The sequence below is a fragment of the Chlamydotis macqueenii genome, chromosome 5 (genome assembly GCF_036417535.1).
Source record: "Chlamydotis macqueenii isolate bChlMac1 chromosome 5, bChlMac1.mat, whole genome shotgun sequence".
Taxonomy (NCBI): domain Eukaryota; kingdom Metazoa; phylum Chordata; class Aves; order Otidiformes; family Otididae; genus Chlamydotis; species Chlamydotis macqueenii.
This window is the reverse complement of record NC_141560.1, coordinates 40359866-40378181: the sequence shown is the minus strand read 5'-3', so window position 1 is coordinate 40378181 and position 18316 is coordinate 40359866. Positions and strand designations below refer to the sequence as shown.

The window sequence follows — 18316 nt, the reverse complement described above, 5'->3', positions numbered from 1 at the left end:
TAAACTGTTTTGTCTCTCCACTGAGTCTAATGGGAGTATAAATAGCCAGTTTGGATGTGGACTCCTGGATTTATAGGCATTTCAAGCTGTATGGGATAATTCTCACCAAGTTTGTAATTGTGGATTCATAGTATATTATTGCTGATCAGCAATAACGTGTAGCTAATTTTAGTGATCATAATGAAACCTGCTAACTTCTGTGAAAGGAAATGTCTGAGAGATTACTGTCAGTATCTCAAAAAACAGTGCCTGTGAGATTTCATAGCAATAACAGTTAAATTCCTATCTACTGCCTCCATAAAGACAAATGTCATTATCTTTATAAGCAAGAGGTTTTAAATGCCAAGCGATAGAAAGAGGGAGTGGGGAGGGAAGTATGCATCTGTTTATAGGAGACAATCTGAAAAACTTGACTTGGAGTTCTTACAAAACAAAACACAAGGCAACAACAAAAAACCAAAACAAACAAAAAAAAAAACCAAACCAAACCTAACCTTAAATGCAGTCTGATTTGTCTTTGTCCCTTAATTCTATTTTTTTTTTTTAACCAGAAAAATTTCCTACCCCAAATCCTCCCCAATTCCATGGAGATATTCTTCACCCCCCCCCCCCCCCAACCTCAAGTGATAATATGCAAACATTGAAATTAGTAAGATAAAAGGATTTGGTGTAGGTCTGTGAAGCTTCAGATCTATTACCATGAAAAAAGGAAAATCCAACCATGGCTGGAGTTGTGGCAAGTTTGTGTAATGGTATAACAACTTCAGATTGTGGAGGTATTCTTTGAAAGAAGCACTTGAAATAATCTAAAAATCCATTGACAGGAAAGGGCATGAGTTCTCAGATTAAACCTTTTTAGCCCATATTGGACTTGACTTTATAATCTCTCTGGGGGTTTTGGTTTTTTTTTTTTGTTGTTGTTGTTTGTTTGGTTTTGTTTTTTTTTTTTTTGCAGCCCATAGGTTTGTATTTTTTTTTTTTTTTTATATCCATGGAGTCAAGGTTATAGCTCCAAGAGGGAGAGATTTTTGAGAGAAGGATTTTTAAGAAAAGTTCTACGGCAGAAGCTGAGGAAAAAAGTCAAAGTCACCAAGTCAACATATTCTTGCTACAGTCATATGAACATTATGTTTTGGTAACTGATTCTGTGACGCTTGGGGTTGGGGAATTTTTTGTCACAAATGACATAGATCAGGATTTTATGAAGTTAAATACTTTTAGAAGATATCTGTTTAGTTATGTTGCTATATATGATTTTCAAAATCACTGAGTAAGTGTGCCACTGAAGTTGTGCTTGGATCTTAAGGCTTTGCAGTAAGCAGACAGGGGAAATGTTAGGCACAAGATGAGGTTTTACGTGCTGTGTAGTTGTGAGGAATACTGGTTGTGTATGTACAAAATTGTACCAGAATGCTGGAATTCTGTTAGAGCACCCTGCTTAGATACCTCTCGTAGGGACTGTGCTGACAGATTTCTTAAACAACTTGTGAGCTCTTCAGTGATGAAACATGTGGCTTGTATTAGACTCCAGAGAGTATGCAGAGTATTTTTAAAGGTATTTAACTGGTGGGAGAATTCATTGCATCCTGTGTGCTTAAAAGAATTGATAGCTTGTATCTGACTTCGTTAAGCTAGCTTCTGATTTGATTACGTTTGTGTAAAGCAGACAGATTTGGGAAATAATCCTGTTAGTTCCCAGTAATCTTTTGCAAAGAGCTAATATGAGAAAAGAGTTATGGAACAACTCAAAACTTGCACTGGACAAGTGTACAAATGTTGACATTAATTCCTAATATAATGAATAAGAATATTTCTTTGAAGAAAAATTTATGTTCTTACAAGTTGCTATGCTGGATACTAGAGAGACTTGAAGATTCTGCCCATCTTTTGTATGAAAGTGAACTTTTTTGTTTTACTAGGCTTATTGAGGGGACATCAAATGATTTTTCAATATTCTGACAGTCAGAAAAAAAGTTACTGTATCTCTTCTCTAGGCTTTTTTTTTTTATTATCAAAACCTGCCATTTTCACAAAAGCTTGACACAAAGCCTTCACAATGTCACTTTGAGAGTTATAAGTTAATATTAAAAATCCCTCCCTCCCTCCTCTTTGCATTGTCTGCAGCCAAAAATGTGGCTGGTTTAGTGTGAACAAGCTGAAGGTAATGCAGTGATAAAAGGACCTTAATGATATTTATCTAACTGTTGGAGGATGGGAGCGGGTAGAGTGTCTTGAACTGCCACGTAGCAGCTGCCAAGCACTGACTGACTGAAGTGCTTGGCCCACTGCAGCAATGGTGTAACAAGGAGTCATCTGTCATCCTGTGAAAGTATAAACTAATTTTCCTCACACATAACTTCATGGCAGTTGAAGCTAACTTTCATTTTTTAATTGAGATTGACTAGTGCGTACATGGCTTGTTGCCACAGTAATTAAAATTTTGTGAGCTCTCTGGAATATACAGATTCATGCGCTGGTTTTCATTTAAAGGTCTTGAGCTGTGGGAACTTCTGCTTCTGTGGGTTTGGGAAAAGGAGATCCCTACCACGTGGAGTGAGCCAGCTCCTGCTGCTCCCAGTGTGGCTGGGTGCGAACAGCTCTGCTGTGACAGCCGAAACACGGGGGTTTGGCCAGTTGAATTGGTGGCGAAGGGAGATCGGCTTGTGAGTTATGCTGGTGCGCAAGAAGGAACTCCGTAGCACAGCAGTTCTCTCTCATACAGTCAGTGTTGTATGCCAGGGAAGAGTATAAGGTTAAGGCAGACATAAAATAAGCCTTCCTGGCTGGTGAGATTGGACTGGGAGGTTTCCTGAATGGGAGGCTGCACCTACACCGTAGTTTCTAATACCCTTTGGAAATTTTGATCAAATAATTGAACTTTTTTAAAAAAATCCTTCTATATTTTTGGTTTGCAAAACATCCTGGGGCAAGGACTTGTCCATGTTGATTGTATTTCATGTGAGAAATACTATTGTATTTTGAAACCTGGACTGCTAAAGAATTCCATTGTTTCTCCCCTGTTTATACAATGTAAGGACTGGAAAATCATAATTCCCTGTTCATTTTCTGACACTAGTGATACTGTAATTTTTGTAGCTCTCCTCAACAGCAAATTACTTTTCTGAGGTAAAGACCTTTGATGTATCTAATCTGTCCTTGAACAGAAGCTGTGATGTACTCCTGATTATCCTTGTTAGCCTTCTGCAGTTTCATTTCAGACAAGGTGTATTAGCTACAAGAACTATGTGATATTGAAACTGAGCACAGTCTGGTCTTATGTTGTGACATCTTACTGGTTTTGCTCTGCTGCTTTGATAATAATTCTTACTACTATTTGGTTATTCGACAGTTACGTTTTTGAGGACTAAACATCTGACTTATGATCTTTCCTAAACAAAAGTAATAGCTGAGTTCATATTCATAATTATTTGTAGTTAGTCATTCTTACCCTTCTTCCATGTGCTTTTCTCTGCTGTTTTTATCACAGAATCATTTTTTCTTGTGAGATCCTCTTGTATCTCTAAAATCAGTTTAATCTATTCCAGAACATTTTGCATCAGCTGTAAACAATCACTTAACTATATGTTTTTGAGAAAGCGTATGCTAAACTATGTGCTTATGAGTTAAATAAAAATCACTATTTCCGGCAGAGAACCCTGCGTAAGTCTCCGTTTTGCATCTGAGCATGCTCCTATCCTTGTGGATTTATCTAGTGTGATTTACCTAGTTTCCCTGTACCGAAATTCTACGTGCTGACAGACTTTGCAGCACTACTATCCATTCCCACTGAAGACTTCTCATAAAGCTGAAAGAAACTTACTGGTTTTTGTTCCAAATGCTTACGGAACGTGGGCCATGTGGACTGGACTTCTAAGGGTGCTGTGTGCTGATGCAGAGCACTGTTGCTGGATCGATTGTCCAAAATCCTGTGGCTTTCACTTTTGTGTAGAGCATGACCGTCATATATGAAGCACTGCGTAGAGCTTCAGTATGAATACCCTTAGTTACTCTTGCTGGAAAGGAGCCTCCTTGTTTAGAGTGCATATTGGTTCCTGAAATGCGTGCTCTGGATCCGTAGCTTGTTTGTCTGCTGTTCCTGCTCTCACTTAAGATCTAGAACTGAAAATACAGTGCGTGTTCATGTGTTTCTGAACTCACAGTAAGTAGGTAATGATCAGGTCAATAGCACCAAGATATGATTGATTGATTTATATTTGACCTTTTCTACTTCCAGGCATCAGATGTTTGCTGTACTGGATGCAACTCCTTATCTATTCAAACACTGATTATTTGGTCAAGGAACACTCACAGGTCCTACGGAAGTAACTCCAGTGTAAAAACATTGGATTTGTGACTGATTTACCAATAAAATATGCTTATTTTACTCGTAAAAGTTACGTTGTTTTAGTTTTGAAAATGCATTTACTTTTGTGTGATTTCACATATTTAATTTCAAGCTTTGGTTCTTGGATTTGGGTGTTCAAAGGAAATATTCTTCCGCTGTTTCAACCCTTCCCATACTTCCTTTAATATCTAATTTATTTTCTAAATTCAACATGCATTTGTAAAGATACCTTTTAAACCAGAAATATTCATGTTCAAAAACTGTTTAGTCATCCAAGATTTAGCTGCCCTAAATGTAAATGATTCACTTCGAAATGGCATTAGTTAAAATTCTTCACATGCATGCAGATGAGCTGCAAAGCAGAATTACTTGAACTGCTTTCCAGAAGGCACAGCTAATATTTCTTTAGAAACCTTTTGCTTATTTTCTGTTACTATAAGTATCATAATTCGACTTGCTTTGTATCACATAGTGTTTAGGAGACCTGCTTTTTCACTCGTGGCTGGCAGTCATTGCATGCAATTTTTAGAGTGAGCCTATAAACAAGGGATTTGCTGCCTTTTATCTCTGCGTCTCTTAAACATTTTAGCATATTGTATAGGACTAGAGTGTGCAACGGCTGTGGGCTCTGATGAATTGAGACGTGTACTTTAGAATAGTTATTGATGGAGGAAAATTATATTTTCTTTCTTTTATTTGCTGAACTTAGGTTTGGAAGAGGCAAGTGATTTCTCTTATGACTGCTAGAAAGAGCATTGCGTATCTTTAGGAATAACTTCTGCCTTGTGATGATTGAACTTGTATTTTTCTGACAGTTTAAGAGTCTGTGGTTGCTGTGCTGGTAATTCTATTACATCTTGTTGTGGAATACTGAATATTGTATTTAATTGCTGCAGTCTGGGGTTATTTATGTTTGAAGAGTCTGGCCTATTTTACAAAATTCCAAGCTTTTAGGACAGTGCTTCTGGTAGCTGAATGTTTTAGCCACACAGTTGTTAATGGTGTATTGGATTACAGCTCATGATTTCACTTCCTGATATTTCATAAGCTGTCTGCAAATTTTGTTAACTCTGTTCCTTGCCAGTAAGATGTTGCTGTCATAACATTTTCCCCCCTTCTCTTCTGCACCCTCATCTGTGGTGCAAATAGAATTGTCAAATGCTTTGGAAACAGCTGTGAAGTGCTCAGGTATGAGACAGCAAGAAATCTGATGGATTTGAGAGGATAGCTAGTACCTCATGTCTTATGATAACAGTGCATCACAATTTTTAGAACATTGTCAGAGAAATTTATATTATCGTTACAGCTCTGACATCTTTGGTCTTAGATGAAGAGTTTAAGGTTGTCATTTCTGCTGTATTTTCTAAGTATGATCTAAATTTTACTTTTGCTACTGGAAGATGAGTTGTCTACAGCTGATATGCTTGTTTCAGTGGTCTTTATTATGTATCCAACACTATTTTTTCTGCAACAAGGAAAATCCCCTTAATTTGAATGCTAAATAACGACAACAACAACAACATGTATTTACTGGCTCAACAAATGAACTCATGCTTCACGTTTATGTGTATTTTGATGTCTTAGAATGCTTACTTGTAGTATTGTATTATTAGATCTTAATTGGGTAATGAAAGGGTAAATGAGTTGGAAAGCCATGCGGTGAATAATGTGGTTAGTCATAGCGTCTTGCGCAAGCAGGACTGTTAACGTTTTAGTGAGCATGCTCATATGGTTACATGCCTTCCTTTGCTTCAGTGTGACAGCGCTGGATTTAATTAGATTTTATGGGATCTAAACTTACAAAAAGGCTCAAAGTTCTGTATTCAAAATCTGACACATGGAGTGACCTTTTCTTCCTTAGGAGATAAGGGTACTCTCTGTTCTGGTGCTGGTGAATAATTGCAGAGGAGCTGTTGCAGCAAGTTTTGGCTAACCTTTACAGTAGGCTTGGAGACATAGAGCATTACATGGTTTTGTACTGTGTAAGTGGGGAGAGGAGGGGAGGACTTTTGTTTAGCAGCAGTGCTTAATAAGGATTTTTCAGAGAAGTAAAACTCTACTCTGGCAGCTTCATAATAGATAGGGGCAGACTATTTACCTTGGCGGCAATCAACTTGCTTTTTCTAGCTTGTCTCTCTCTTATAAATGAAATGTTCTTACCTTGTCATCTTAAATTTAGAGATTCAAACTGTGCATTAGAAAGCAAGACGGATCTAAATGTTTTGAACCACTTTTTTGGATTTGCGCTCATAGTGCAGGTAAGCCTGCCAAAACCAAATCTTGTCCCAAAAAAATGATTTGAAACAAGCGGCCTTCCTCAGCCAAGGTTTGCAGTAATGTTGGTGTCAGCAGTGAATGAGTTTTATAGGAAGAAGCAATGTGGAATATTCTTCTGAAATACGGAAGTGTGGGTGGTTTGCATTTCCTGGTGCGGACCCTTGTGGATTTTGTGATGAAATTCAAGTTCTGGTAATGCTGAAAAGATAGCTCTTAGACATGAGTCTTTGGACAGGTGTGACCAGGTTGGGCTTGCACAAGAACTCAAAGCTGCGGAGTTTTCTGAGGATATAGATCTTCGCAGGCGTGCCAAGGAATGTTTCTGGAGTGTTTTGCTAGTAAGTAGGTTAGGCAAACACATTTTTTTTTTTCAATGTGATGAAGATAATTTGCATGCCCTCTTAGATCTGAAGTATCAGATACTTTTGGCAGGAAAAACACATCTTTATTCAGAAAGCTTTGATGTCAAGAAATGCTTGGTATTTCTTAGGCAAAAAACGTATTAGAGATAAATGAACCTGTTGCTCTGGGTGTGGGGCTCAATTTGGCTTGGTCCTTTTTTATTTGCAGGATTAGGTGTATTTCAATGGGAGTTGTGCAGCTGAGAGTTGTGCAGCTGCTCCTGCCTCATTTGTGTCTGGCCAGCAGGCAGTAGAGGTATGAATGAGGGTTTTTTTTGTGGTGGGTTTTTTTTTTTTTTAAAGTTTCTTAATCTGATTTTAACATTTTAATTGAATTACTTTTATGTGGAGGCTTGTAAATTTTGGACTGATCCCTGTAACACATTGTTCTTAAGCTCAGATTTCCTTACTTTTTGAAATGTATACTTCTAGGAATTTTATTGATGTGTCAGTTTGGTCTGCTCCTGATGGTCCAGGTTTGCAGGAGGACTTGTGCTACAACACAGGAGGATGGTGGTGAGGGATGTTCCTTCCTGCGCCTGGAATTCTGTATTCCTTGCAGACTGCAGAGAATACTTTGCCCTTATTTGACCCATGACTTTTTTTTTTTTTTTGGTAAAGGAAATGGGAAACGTATTCAATTCTGAGAGAAAACAGAAAAGTAATCCCAAACCCTCTGAATGATTTTTAAAAACTGGCTGAACTGAAGACTTTAAATCAGTTTTTATCCTTTTCCACTGCAAACAAAAAATATACCACATAATTGAATGTGGATTAAATAACCTTTTTGAAGTCTAGAAAGATAAAAATGGATTTTCCTGGTTTGTGTTTGGTTTTTTTTTTTTTTCTTGTCCTCAGTGTTGAAACTGTAGGTGGTTGCTTAAAAGCATGAAATTTGTAGTACCCTTAGCCTAATATCTAACCACTTAAATTTATGCATGCAATTCAGGTACCAGTACTGTCCTTCTGCCCTGCAGATTCTATAGTTTGGAGTACATTGGGGCAGCAACTGCCATGAAAGAAACATTTACACTAAATGTAAATGGACTGCTTATCTGAAGGTATGGGTGCATGGTTAAACTCCTGCAAGGCAAGCGAAGCTCCAAAGTTGCATCAGCTCCAACCTGATCTAATTTCAGTTAATGTGAAAGCTTACCCATCTCTCACTGAAGGATGAGTTGCTGGCTTGTGCTCACTGAAGGGTAAAAGTGAACAAATTTGTACAGCAGAGCAGCTAACAAGACATGAATTAACGTGCTAGTTTATCTTGCAGTAGTTTGTTCTGCAGCCGTAACCTGATGATGCACAAGGCAATAAAGCCAAGAGTGCTTCAACATGCAGTTTTCTCCATGACAACATTGCTTCTGTCTCTGTGCTGCCCCTGAATTGTCAGTGAACTGATATGGGTTAAACTTATACCTTTTCAGATAGTCAGAAGAATAGTGCTGCCAAAGCTCTCCTTTGGTTGGCTTTGGAGCTGTGCTTTCAAAGTATCCCAATATATTCACTTGTGTAAAAATAAATAGCAATATAAATTTATAACTCACTATGTAAATAACTTTTGTCTTTTCCATGCCTTTTGCAGATGCTTGTATGGTGCTTTGGGAACTGGTGTAATGTTTAGTCTAATGTTGTAATCTCTTGGATTGCAAAAGTGGTGAAGGTTTTCTTGTTTGTAATTTTTTTCTTTTCTTTTTTTTTTTTTTTTCTAATGGGCATGACCATTCAGATGTCAAGCTGTTTGCAGTTAGCCTTCTGGTAGAGATAACCTTGAAATGTGACAGAACCCAAAGTGATTCTGTTTCCTCTGTTCTCCAAGAAGGTCTTGGTGCTTTCAGCCTTTTGTTGCTGGTTTGTCTCTGTCGTGGTTTAACCCCTGCTGGCAATTAAAGCACCACGCAGCTCCTTGCTTACTCCCCCCATGGCGGGAAGGGAAAAAGAGTCGGAATAGTAAAAGTCAGAAAACTTGTGGGTTGAGATAAAGACAGTTTAATAGGTAAAGCAAAAACTGCAGAGGCAAGCAGAGCAAAACAAGGAATTAATTCCCTACTTCCCATCGGCAGGCAAGCATTCGCTGTCTCTAGGAAAGCAGGGCTCTATCATGTATAACGGTTACTTGGGAAGACAAACGCCGTCACTCCTAACGTCCCCCCCTTCCTTCTTCTTCCCCCAGCTTTATATGGATTTGGAGTTGTAAAAGTGAAAAGGAAATCATGTCTCTGATGGTTTGATTTGTTTCTTTTTGAGGGTTTAAAAAATACTTTTAATTACAGGACAAAGACCAGTTGCTAAATATTAAAAAAAAAAATCAAGGACAGATAACTTTCACACTGCATAATCCCAAGACAGTATAAAACTTTTTATGGTACCAGTAACGTTGTCAGTTTAGTAGAAAATGCCCTGCTAGCTTGTTGCAGCCTAGGTTGGTGTCTCTCATCATGTTGGCAGGCATGCTAGGCTTGTATGGAAATGTGAAGTGCACTGCAGATAATTTAAGTAGAGAATGCTCACTCATTTTTCTCTATAGAGTTCCTGTGCAGGGATTTTGAGCTCCAGACAAAATCAGTAGAATTTTCTGCACTTAATTGCAGCAATTTGTGTGCTTCTGTCCTGAATCCTCAAATATGCAGCCTATGTGAATCGTTTCACTTAACACTTTTCCATTAGATGGTGATTCTAATTATATTGGACTGACATGCATGTTAACAGCAAATCAGGTAATATGGTAAATTATTTTGCAACCTGCTCAAAACAGTCTGATAGCTCAGAAAATCTGAGTGTGGCAGTTGGAGAAAGCTCTCTGCCTGACCAGAAATTAATCTTGCTATTTGTCAGCCTTTCTATTAAATAGAATAAGCTATTTTAAAACCATTTGTTGCCAACATGACCTCAAAATTAGAACATGTAGGAAAATGGGTTTGGTTTTCAGTGAAAAGGAAATACTTTTGGGCAAGGTGCCAGTTTGGCTTCTCATAAAAAGTGTAGTTGAGGAACTCTTATTCTCATCCTCCCCTGTGGATTGAGATTCGTGGTCAGAATAAATCTCTGATATGGTACCAGTCTCATAGCAAAAGCAATGTTTCACGGGAGAAATCCAAGGAAGTGCTCACATAAGCAAGTGTTAAGATAATGCAATTAGTCTGTGATTTCACAAGTGGTACAGTGGCTGCGTGCTGTTCTCAGTTCTTGTTTTGTTACTTATGGAAGCATTTGAGATTCTGAGTTACCTTAGAATTTTTCCACGGGTTGTTTTTGCACATTTGTAGGTTTGAAATTTCTACGAAGCATTTTTTAATGGATCATACTCAGAATACTGGCAAATGTGCCTTACTGGATCTACTTGTATCAGTTTAAGAATCTGTTGCCCCTTTTTGACAACGGAGCTCCTGTGACCATTTTACCATCCCTGGAGTGCAAGGTTGGGCAGCTGGGTTTAAGCTGTGTGCTGAGCAGGCTCCGGAGCTTTGCACCAAAGCAGCTGGAGCAGCAGCGGTTTTGCTCATCGTGCTGCGGTGCTGCCAGTCTTCAGCAGGGACAAGAGTGGGTGTCTGTCCTCATGAGCTGAGATGTGCTGTCTGTCTATTTGCTGCAGTACATGTCACCTGCCCCAGGTGATTGAGAGGCCCCCCCTTCAAATTCTGGTTCCATTAGTCTGAGTGATGCAGCTTGTAGAGCGAAATATATTACTAACACTGCCCTAATGCCTCTTTAAGTCTTTACGGAGAATAGAAGCCTTACACCTCCTCTTAAAACCTCCAGAATTGCCTTTGCACATTTAGATACCTTTAAATGGCTTTTAGCTTGTAAAATAAAGAAACTGTGTGTGTAGAGGAGCTACTTCAGCTTCTTTAGTGGTAAGAAATGTGCATGTTTTTTATTTTGCACACATGTTCTAATCTCTAAATCCTGCCAAGTAAATTAAGTAAAATATTTTATGTTCCTATTTATGTCAGACATTTTGCAGCTATGAAGGAATGAAGCTAACACTGCTTTATAACTGGATAATTGTGATTGAGAATCCCCGAGCAGCTCCCTATCCCTACTCCTACACTGCTTGATAGAGCTCGTGGCTGTTCTAGGTACATGCTCCCTCCCCGGGACAGTCATCTGGCCTTTGCCATACATCTCAACCCTTCATTTAATTTGCAAGAAAGATTTGGATTGATTGGAGTACCACACCTTACTGCTTTCAAACACTCACAAAGCAGCTTTAAGCACAGATGTTTGCTGCAAAACTGGCGTTTGGTCTGGTTGTTTGTCTGATTTCTAATGGAGAAATACTTCAGGAATAATCCCTTATGCTGAATGCCCTGCAATGCTGGAAGACCAGGCAGCATTGCATTTGTCGCTGAACTCATGCATGTGAGTAGCGTGCTTATTTGCACTTCAACAAGTATTAACATCCACACACTTAAATTTCCCAGTTTTAGTGACATAGTGGTGTTTTCTTTATCCATGGATATATCTTTAAATTATTACTTATTTAACAATATTGCTTTTAATAGATTATGGAAAAATGGGAGTTTCTACAGAAATAAGCCAAAGCCATGCCTGTAAGATGCAGTGGGAACAGACTTGCCTAATGACTTACAGCTTGAGCAGGAAAGTAACAGTTGCTCAAGGAAGGTTTGGGGAGTCGGTGACAAAACTCACACCTTTTTGTTGCTTGGAATGGCTCAAGTGCATCATGAGCTATAAAACAATTTAATATTTTTGATTTGGCTGATCAGAAGTAGCAGTAGGCAGTGATTTTCTATAATGCTTTTAATTTCTGGCTTTTGTTCAGCTCAGAAATTGTTGCATTTTGAATTTAAGCTTCATAAATGTCAGCAATTACAAACATGAATGTGTTGATTTTTCTCACCTATGTCAAATAGTTTTAATTGGAAAACACTAGTTCTTTTCAGGGTTTAAAATAGCATTCAAACTATTTTTAAAGCGGCTTTCATTCGAAAGCCACCTATGGACATCGGTAAATATCTATATTCTGTAGCTTAGGTAATCTGATGGGAAATAATCATATATAGAGTTAGATTTTGTTGGCTTGCGCTCTGCAGCATCTTTTTTTCTGTCTAAATGAGACATCATGGTTGGTAAGGTTACTTTTTCGGGAAAGAGGAGCAATATCTCAAGAGGCCTTTCAGCATGTTTTCTATATTGCCCACATTGTATCCTATATGATTTTACTTCTGTAGCAGAATATTGAGTCTTAGTGAGTGGGACTTTTTCTGATAGCTTCTTGGCTAATTGTAGCTTGAATCTAGTAAAGGGGAGCATGTCTAAAGTATAGATTGGCTTGTATATAGAAACCGATACATAAGGGAATAGTGTATAAAAAGCATCTAATTCTAGGCCTTGGAAGTGTAATTACAGAACTATCATCCCCCTTTGAAGAGGTATGACTATGTAATTGTTTAGAGATTTACCCAGGACGTGGAAGTCAATTCAGTCTGTTTCTCATTTAAGCATAAGAACTTTTACCAGCGCACTAAGCAAGGGCTGGACTGTGGCCCTCAGTGAAAGCATGAACCTGTCACTTGTACTTAACAGCACAAGCACCTGATTTTAGGAGCAGTCTTAGGGCCTTGCCTTGCCTGGGTGCCTTGGAAGCTTGGGCTGCTGGTGTCCTGCTTGATTTGCTCTAGGTAGGTGTTTGAATTTGGAGAGGCAGGATTTCATGAACGCATAGCTCTTCAGAGCTTCTCTGTCAGCTATTTTAGGTAGCCTTATGCTCGGAGTAATAGTTATTCCTTGGTCTAATGCTTCAGTTGCTGTGGAAGGCTATTAAACAAGTAATGAGGATTTATGTTGTCCACTTTGAAGTATCTATCTTTCTCTGAATCTGTCCAAAATATTTTCCTTTCACAGGTACCTCCATTCATATTTGCAGAAGCTCAAATTTTTCACTGAGACGTTTATTGTAATAGTGGTTGACCTAAAGTGGCTAAATGTGTGTTTTGGTGCCTATTGGCAGTGCTCTTTTTTTTCTTCTTCTAGGACTTGAAAATCTGAGAAATGAACAAATTACGGCAAAGCTTTAGGAGAAAGAAAGATGTCTATGTCCCAGAGGCCAGTAGGCCTCACCAGTGGCAGACTGATGAAGAAGGCGTTCGTACTGGCAAGTGTAGCTTTCCTGTTAAGGTAAGAGTTTCTGCCTTTCTTTTGGATATCCATGAAGTACTCTTGCCGTGAATTATTATTTGGGGTTTATTTGGCGAGCATAAGCCAGTGGCATGCTTCATTACACACTGACCTATTTTACAGTCAGCTCTGATTGCAAAAGATGTGGCTTTTTTTTTTTTTTTTTTTTTAAAAAGCCAGATGAGTCATATAACAAATGCCTTGGAAAATCACTGTCTGAGATATTTCAACTACATAATAATGTAGCATAAATCATGTAGCTAGGCAGAGGAGTAATATAATACTTGTCTTCATTTTTCTGCAAGAGCAGAAATGGTATTTAATGGAAAGGTACTCTGTTCTCTGTGTTAAAAGTGGAGTTAAGGTTGCAGTAAGACTTGTAAGCTAAGTGGTGGGTTGTGCTTGGAAAGGAATCCTTCCTCCGTTTTGATAATTGAAAACATTGCAAAGGAACACCTGCATTTCCTTCCAGTGCTTGAGTTTATAAGCTCTTGCTAACTTCTGAGAGCATCTGTGCTGCCATTTCTTGTGTGTGTATATTAGACTGTTAATGTATGTGAAACTGAAATTACCTTTTTGAAGTCTGGGAACTCATTCCCAGAGTATGAGTATTATAAATAAGTATTTTCTTTTGTGTCATAATTTATCCTTCACCTTTATTTAAGAAACAATATTATTTTAATATTTGATAATAATATTTAATATTAATACTTAAGGAATATAATAATAAAATAAATATGAAATTTAAGGTGTCTTGTTGTATATACTCCCCTTGTAATCAAAAACCGTATTCCTCAAGGCACTCTAATACTAAACTCTACAATAGGTTGTAAGCAGATGACGCTTATGGACAGTTAATGCATTAATGCACAAGGAAAGCAGTCTGATTCTGGCACCTAAGGACCTTTTATCAGTTATGTGTATTACACTCAAAGTAATTCTGTCCAGTAGTTAAACAGGTGATGTTGCTAGGTAGAACAGGCAGTTACATATTTTTGTAAAGCTGTGGGTATGTGCAGATGCTCAATAAATTTGAGATAACTTGCTTTTTATGTGTGCTTTTGCTCAACTGTATAAAACGTTTTCTAGTTTGTTATGGCTACTTGGTTATTTGTCTTTGTTCTGTGTTAGTTTTCTGCTATAAGGAAGGAACTCTAATCCAATACTAAACAGAGATGGTGTGATGCCAGAGCTTTGAAAGTAACTGCTTTGTGGAAGCTGAAATTTAGATTGAGGTTTAACACTGCCTAGGAAAGAACACAGCTGTTAGCTTGAGGATCGTTATTTTTTAATAATTTTGCCATTACACATGTTGAAAAGTAAAATGCTTCATTTCTAGACATCTAGTTTTACTCAAACTTTTCAATAATTTGTTGAACACAAAGGGTGTGAACCACTTCTTGCTGTTTAAAGACTGACTTTTTAAACTCTCAGTCAGGACTTGCACTTACAATGACAAAGACTTCCTGTATTTAAATGAAGCATTCATCTGTTCTGGGCACATGTACCCAGAGTCAGAAAAGGTTTTGGGCTATTCTGTACTGGAGAGGCATAGAAATGGATGAGTTTTTGCATCCTGTCACCATAATGGGACTTGTTTACCCTTATTTGCCTGCTTTATGTTGGAATTCATTGAATTAATTTAATTTGGTCATTGGAAAAAATGCTCTGAAGTAAACTCATCTTTTCTTATGTTTCTTGATTTGGACTGAATGGTAGACTAGTAACATTTAAAGAATTCACGATTAGATGAAAACTTTAAATTAGAACAATTTGGCATTAAGAGGCATTTTAGCTGATTGATTTAGAATTTATCTTCCAAAATACTATGCCTTGAGATGGGCAGTAGTGGGAATTTTTATTAGGCTTGGGATGCGAAGTGGGTGTTAACTGATGTTTAATAGATACAGACGGGAAGTATGCCATTGTGACTGAACGAGATAAACCAGATGTGGAGTCATCGGTTCAGTGGGTGGTACTATATTTTGCTTGCAAAAAGAATAGAACTTTGTGCTATTGAAGGAGAGTATCCTGTCACACCGTTCTTGGGTATTATTCGGAAATTCATACATTCCAGGAAAAGTATGCTGTGGCCTATGTCTTCAAACATCTGATGGGGTGACTTTTCTTCCTGGTGCTCCTCAGTGGAGCAGAATAAACTGAGATATTTTGGGGAAGATGATTAATGAATTGAATAGGAATGCATTGAAGTCTGAAACACGGTGAAAGTATCTTCATTTTCTTAAAGTTCCTAAATGGAATTCTAGAGAGGTCCATTACCTATAGTATAGCTGCTCAGCCACAGTTTAATATGTTTCTGGGGGCTTTAGTCTGTCCTTGTTCTTTATTATTTGCTTTGCCCACTCTCTAACAATCCTCATCCATGGTTCTTTGGAGCTTAAAGCACAGCTGAGTGGCAAGACTGGGGTCTCACTTTTGCAGGGGTGACAAAAGATTTTGCCTGTATAGCAGATGAAGACCTGAGAATTGTTAACAAACGTCTGTGCAGCTGTCTTTAAGGTTTTCTGCGTGAAAGTAAAATATGTGAAGCTAATGTAGTAGAAGCCATGTTGAGAGCTTTATTTCTTCTAATGCTTACTCTTTTATTTAGGTAAGACTCTTAACATTCTTTTTTTTGGAGAGAGGAAACTAGTGCAGATGCAGCGTAGGGAACGTTTACTCTTGGTTTCTTTTGAGAAAGATCATGAAAGTTTGAGGGGTGAAAGAGATGTCACTCTTAAAGTAGTGATAAGTTCATGTGGTTTTTAACTTCTTGCTTTTGGGCATTTATATTTTGCCCAGAGTTGGGGTGTTTGTAGAGTGCTAGCACAAATTTATCCTTTTTTAGATATTACAGAACATGTGGAAGCACTTTGAAAGTCATGTTGCAGACAAGATTCCATCCTGCCTCCAGGCTATGTTCTCTTAGTATTGGACAGGGACGCCGGTAGCTGCGCATTCACTGGGCTTTGAGGATGCTGTACTGCAAACAGATTTAATGTTGTTTAAAGTTAGGGGTTTTTTTGTGTGTGTTGGCAGTTCTTGAAGCTCTTACTGTGCTTCATGCACAGCTGATTCTTACTGATAATTACTGATAAGTCTGTGAGCTTGCTGTTGGATTTTGAGCAAGTCTGATGCATCCATGCATTGTTGTCTTTTCAGTGGAGAAGATGCTCTGTGGAAAGTATTGGCAAAATTCCTATTACATTGTTGCTTTAAAATTCAAGGAAGTACATTTGATGAACAGTTGGCTCTCTCCAGTGCTGTGCTTAAATTTGGAGGTGGTGATAATTTTGGGCAGGTACTGTTACTTTTAGGCAATAACATTTACTTTTTTTTTATTTAACAGTCTATGTTTTTCCACTAGTTGGAGTGGCTGTGTTGTATGTAACGAGGTACTGATCATATTTTCTCAGTCATCTTAGTGTGCGTAGGATGTATTTACAGATAGCTCTTCACTCTATTGGAAATCTAACCACGCTTGAGGTGGTGATCTGACACATTCAAAACAGGGCCTTGGGATGGCTACTGACTTTGCTGCACTGCTCTTCAGTGTAAACTACTTTGGATTGGCTAAAGTTGCATTGGAGTACTCAGAGTTGCCCCTGTGATTAAATGTGGCACTGTTACAGCTCCTGGAAAAATCTGTGTAAAAGTGTGTTTTCAGGGGTGAATTCTCTTCCACTGTTGTAACAAACTAAAAAGTTACTACCGTGTTGAAGTGATGAATCCTCCCTCTGAGAAAAACTGTGCCAGCTACATGTAATGTGTAAGGGACTGAGGTGGAGACATTGTATTTAAAACTATGCAGAAGTAGATTATTCTGAGAAGCATTATAGCCATGTTATAATTTATTTTTACACAATCTTGAGCCATAATTGCAAAAATGAAGTTCACTGACATAAAAAATTTTAAACTTGCTTTCTTGCTCCAGACACTACCTCACTGAGAACATGCAGCTGGTCTATGTTTTAATGACTAAAATATTTGACACTAGGGCTTCTTTTGTCTGAAATGCCTTTCCAAATGTCCCTCTGGGTAAGTAGTTTTTATTCATACAAATGCACTTTAGAGTAACTGGCCTGAAATTTGTATCAGAAAAATTAGGTCATTTCCCTCTGCTTAGCAGAAGTAAACAAATAAAACATTTGCAAGCTCTTGGCGGTTCTGAACAACCAGGACCTCTTACAATATTAACAGCTAATTCCTGCCTGTTGTTCTAGAAGACACAACAATCTCATATGTCGGATTAATCTAATGAGTTTTATTCTTTCACTTTCATCGTTTTGGTGGGCAGTCTCTTTTGACTTTAATACATCTGAGGCTACTGTTGCCTGTAGCCTGCAAGTTTACTTGCATATTATATTCCTTTTATTCCAACTGGAAGACTAAAGATACCAGTTGAAAAAGTCCACGTGGAGGAGTAACAAACTGTATTTGTATTTTTGAATTTGAAGTCCAGGATTTGTTGCTGAGTGCCTGGTATCATGTGAATTACCCTTTCCACTGAATCTTGATTTCTGTGTTAGTGTTGACAAATAAAAATTTTATGGATAGTTGTACATTCACACATAAAATAATTGACTTTTCAGAGTAAATACTCTACAACTGTTTCCTATCAAGCCCTTGGTTTGGTAGGAGATGTTTGGAGGACACCATATTGCTCTGTATGCAAGCAAAGACAGAAGAAAGGGGAACAACTTGTGCTGAGTCCTGTAGAGTGTCCTCACTGGAACTTGAGTGTCACTTCTCATCCCTGGGGTCCCTGTGACCTGGCAGCATGTATGTCAGTAGGCCATACGTGACCCTGCTGAAACCACCACTGTCGCTAGAAATAGGACATTTATAGAATCATAGAATGGTTAGGGTTGGAAGGGACCTTCAAAGGTCATCTAGTCCAGCCCCCCTGGGGCATCCACCACCTCTCTGGGGAACCTGTTCCAGTGTTCTACAACCCTCAGTGTAAAATTTTTTTTTCCTAATATCTAATCTAAATCTTTATCCTTCTGTTTTGAAACCATTACCCCTCGTCCTGTCACAACAGGCCCTACTGAACAGCCTCTCCCCATCTTTCCTGTAGGCCCCCTTGAGGTACTGGAAGGGTGCTATAAGGTCTCCCTGGAGCCTCCTCTTCTCAAGGCTGAACAGCCCC

General features: G+C 38.3%; 1 protein-coding gene across 15 annotated transcripts in view; it reads left to right on the top strand.

Moving 5' to 3' along the window:
- The window catches only part of NUMB (NUMB endocytic adaptor protein), a 97788-nt gene that overhangs the window by 47879 nt on the left and 31593 nt on the right, over nt 1–18316 (top strand). For all 15 annotated transcript variants that reach the window (XM_086749913.1, XM_086749915.1, XM_086749914.1 and 12 more), the window contains exon 2: nt 13021–13164. In XM_086749913.1, coding sequence (XP_086606039.1) covers nt 13039–13164 — 126 coding nt within the window. In that variant the 5' untranslated portion in view covers nt 13021–13038. The remainder of the gene's footprint in view (nt 1–13020; nt 13165–18316) is intronic.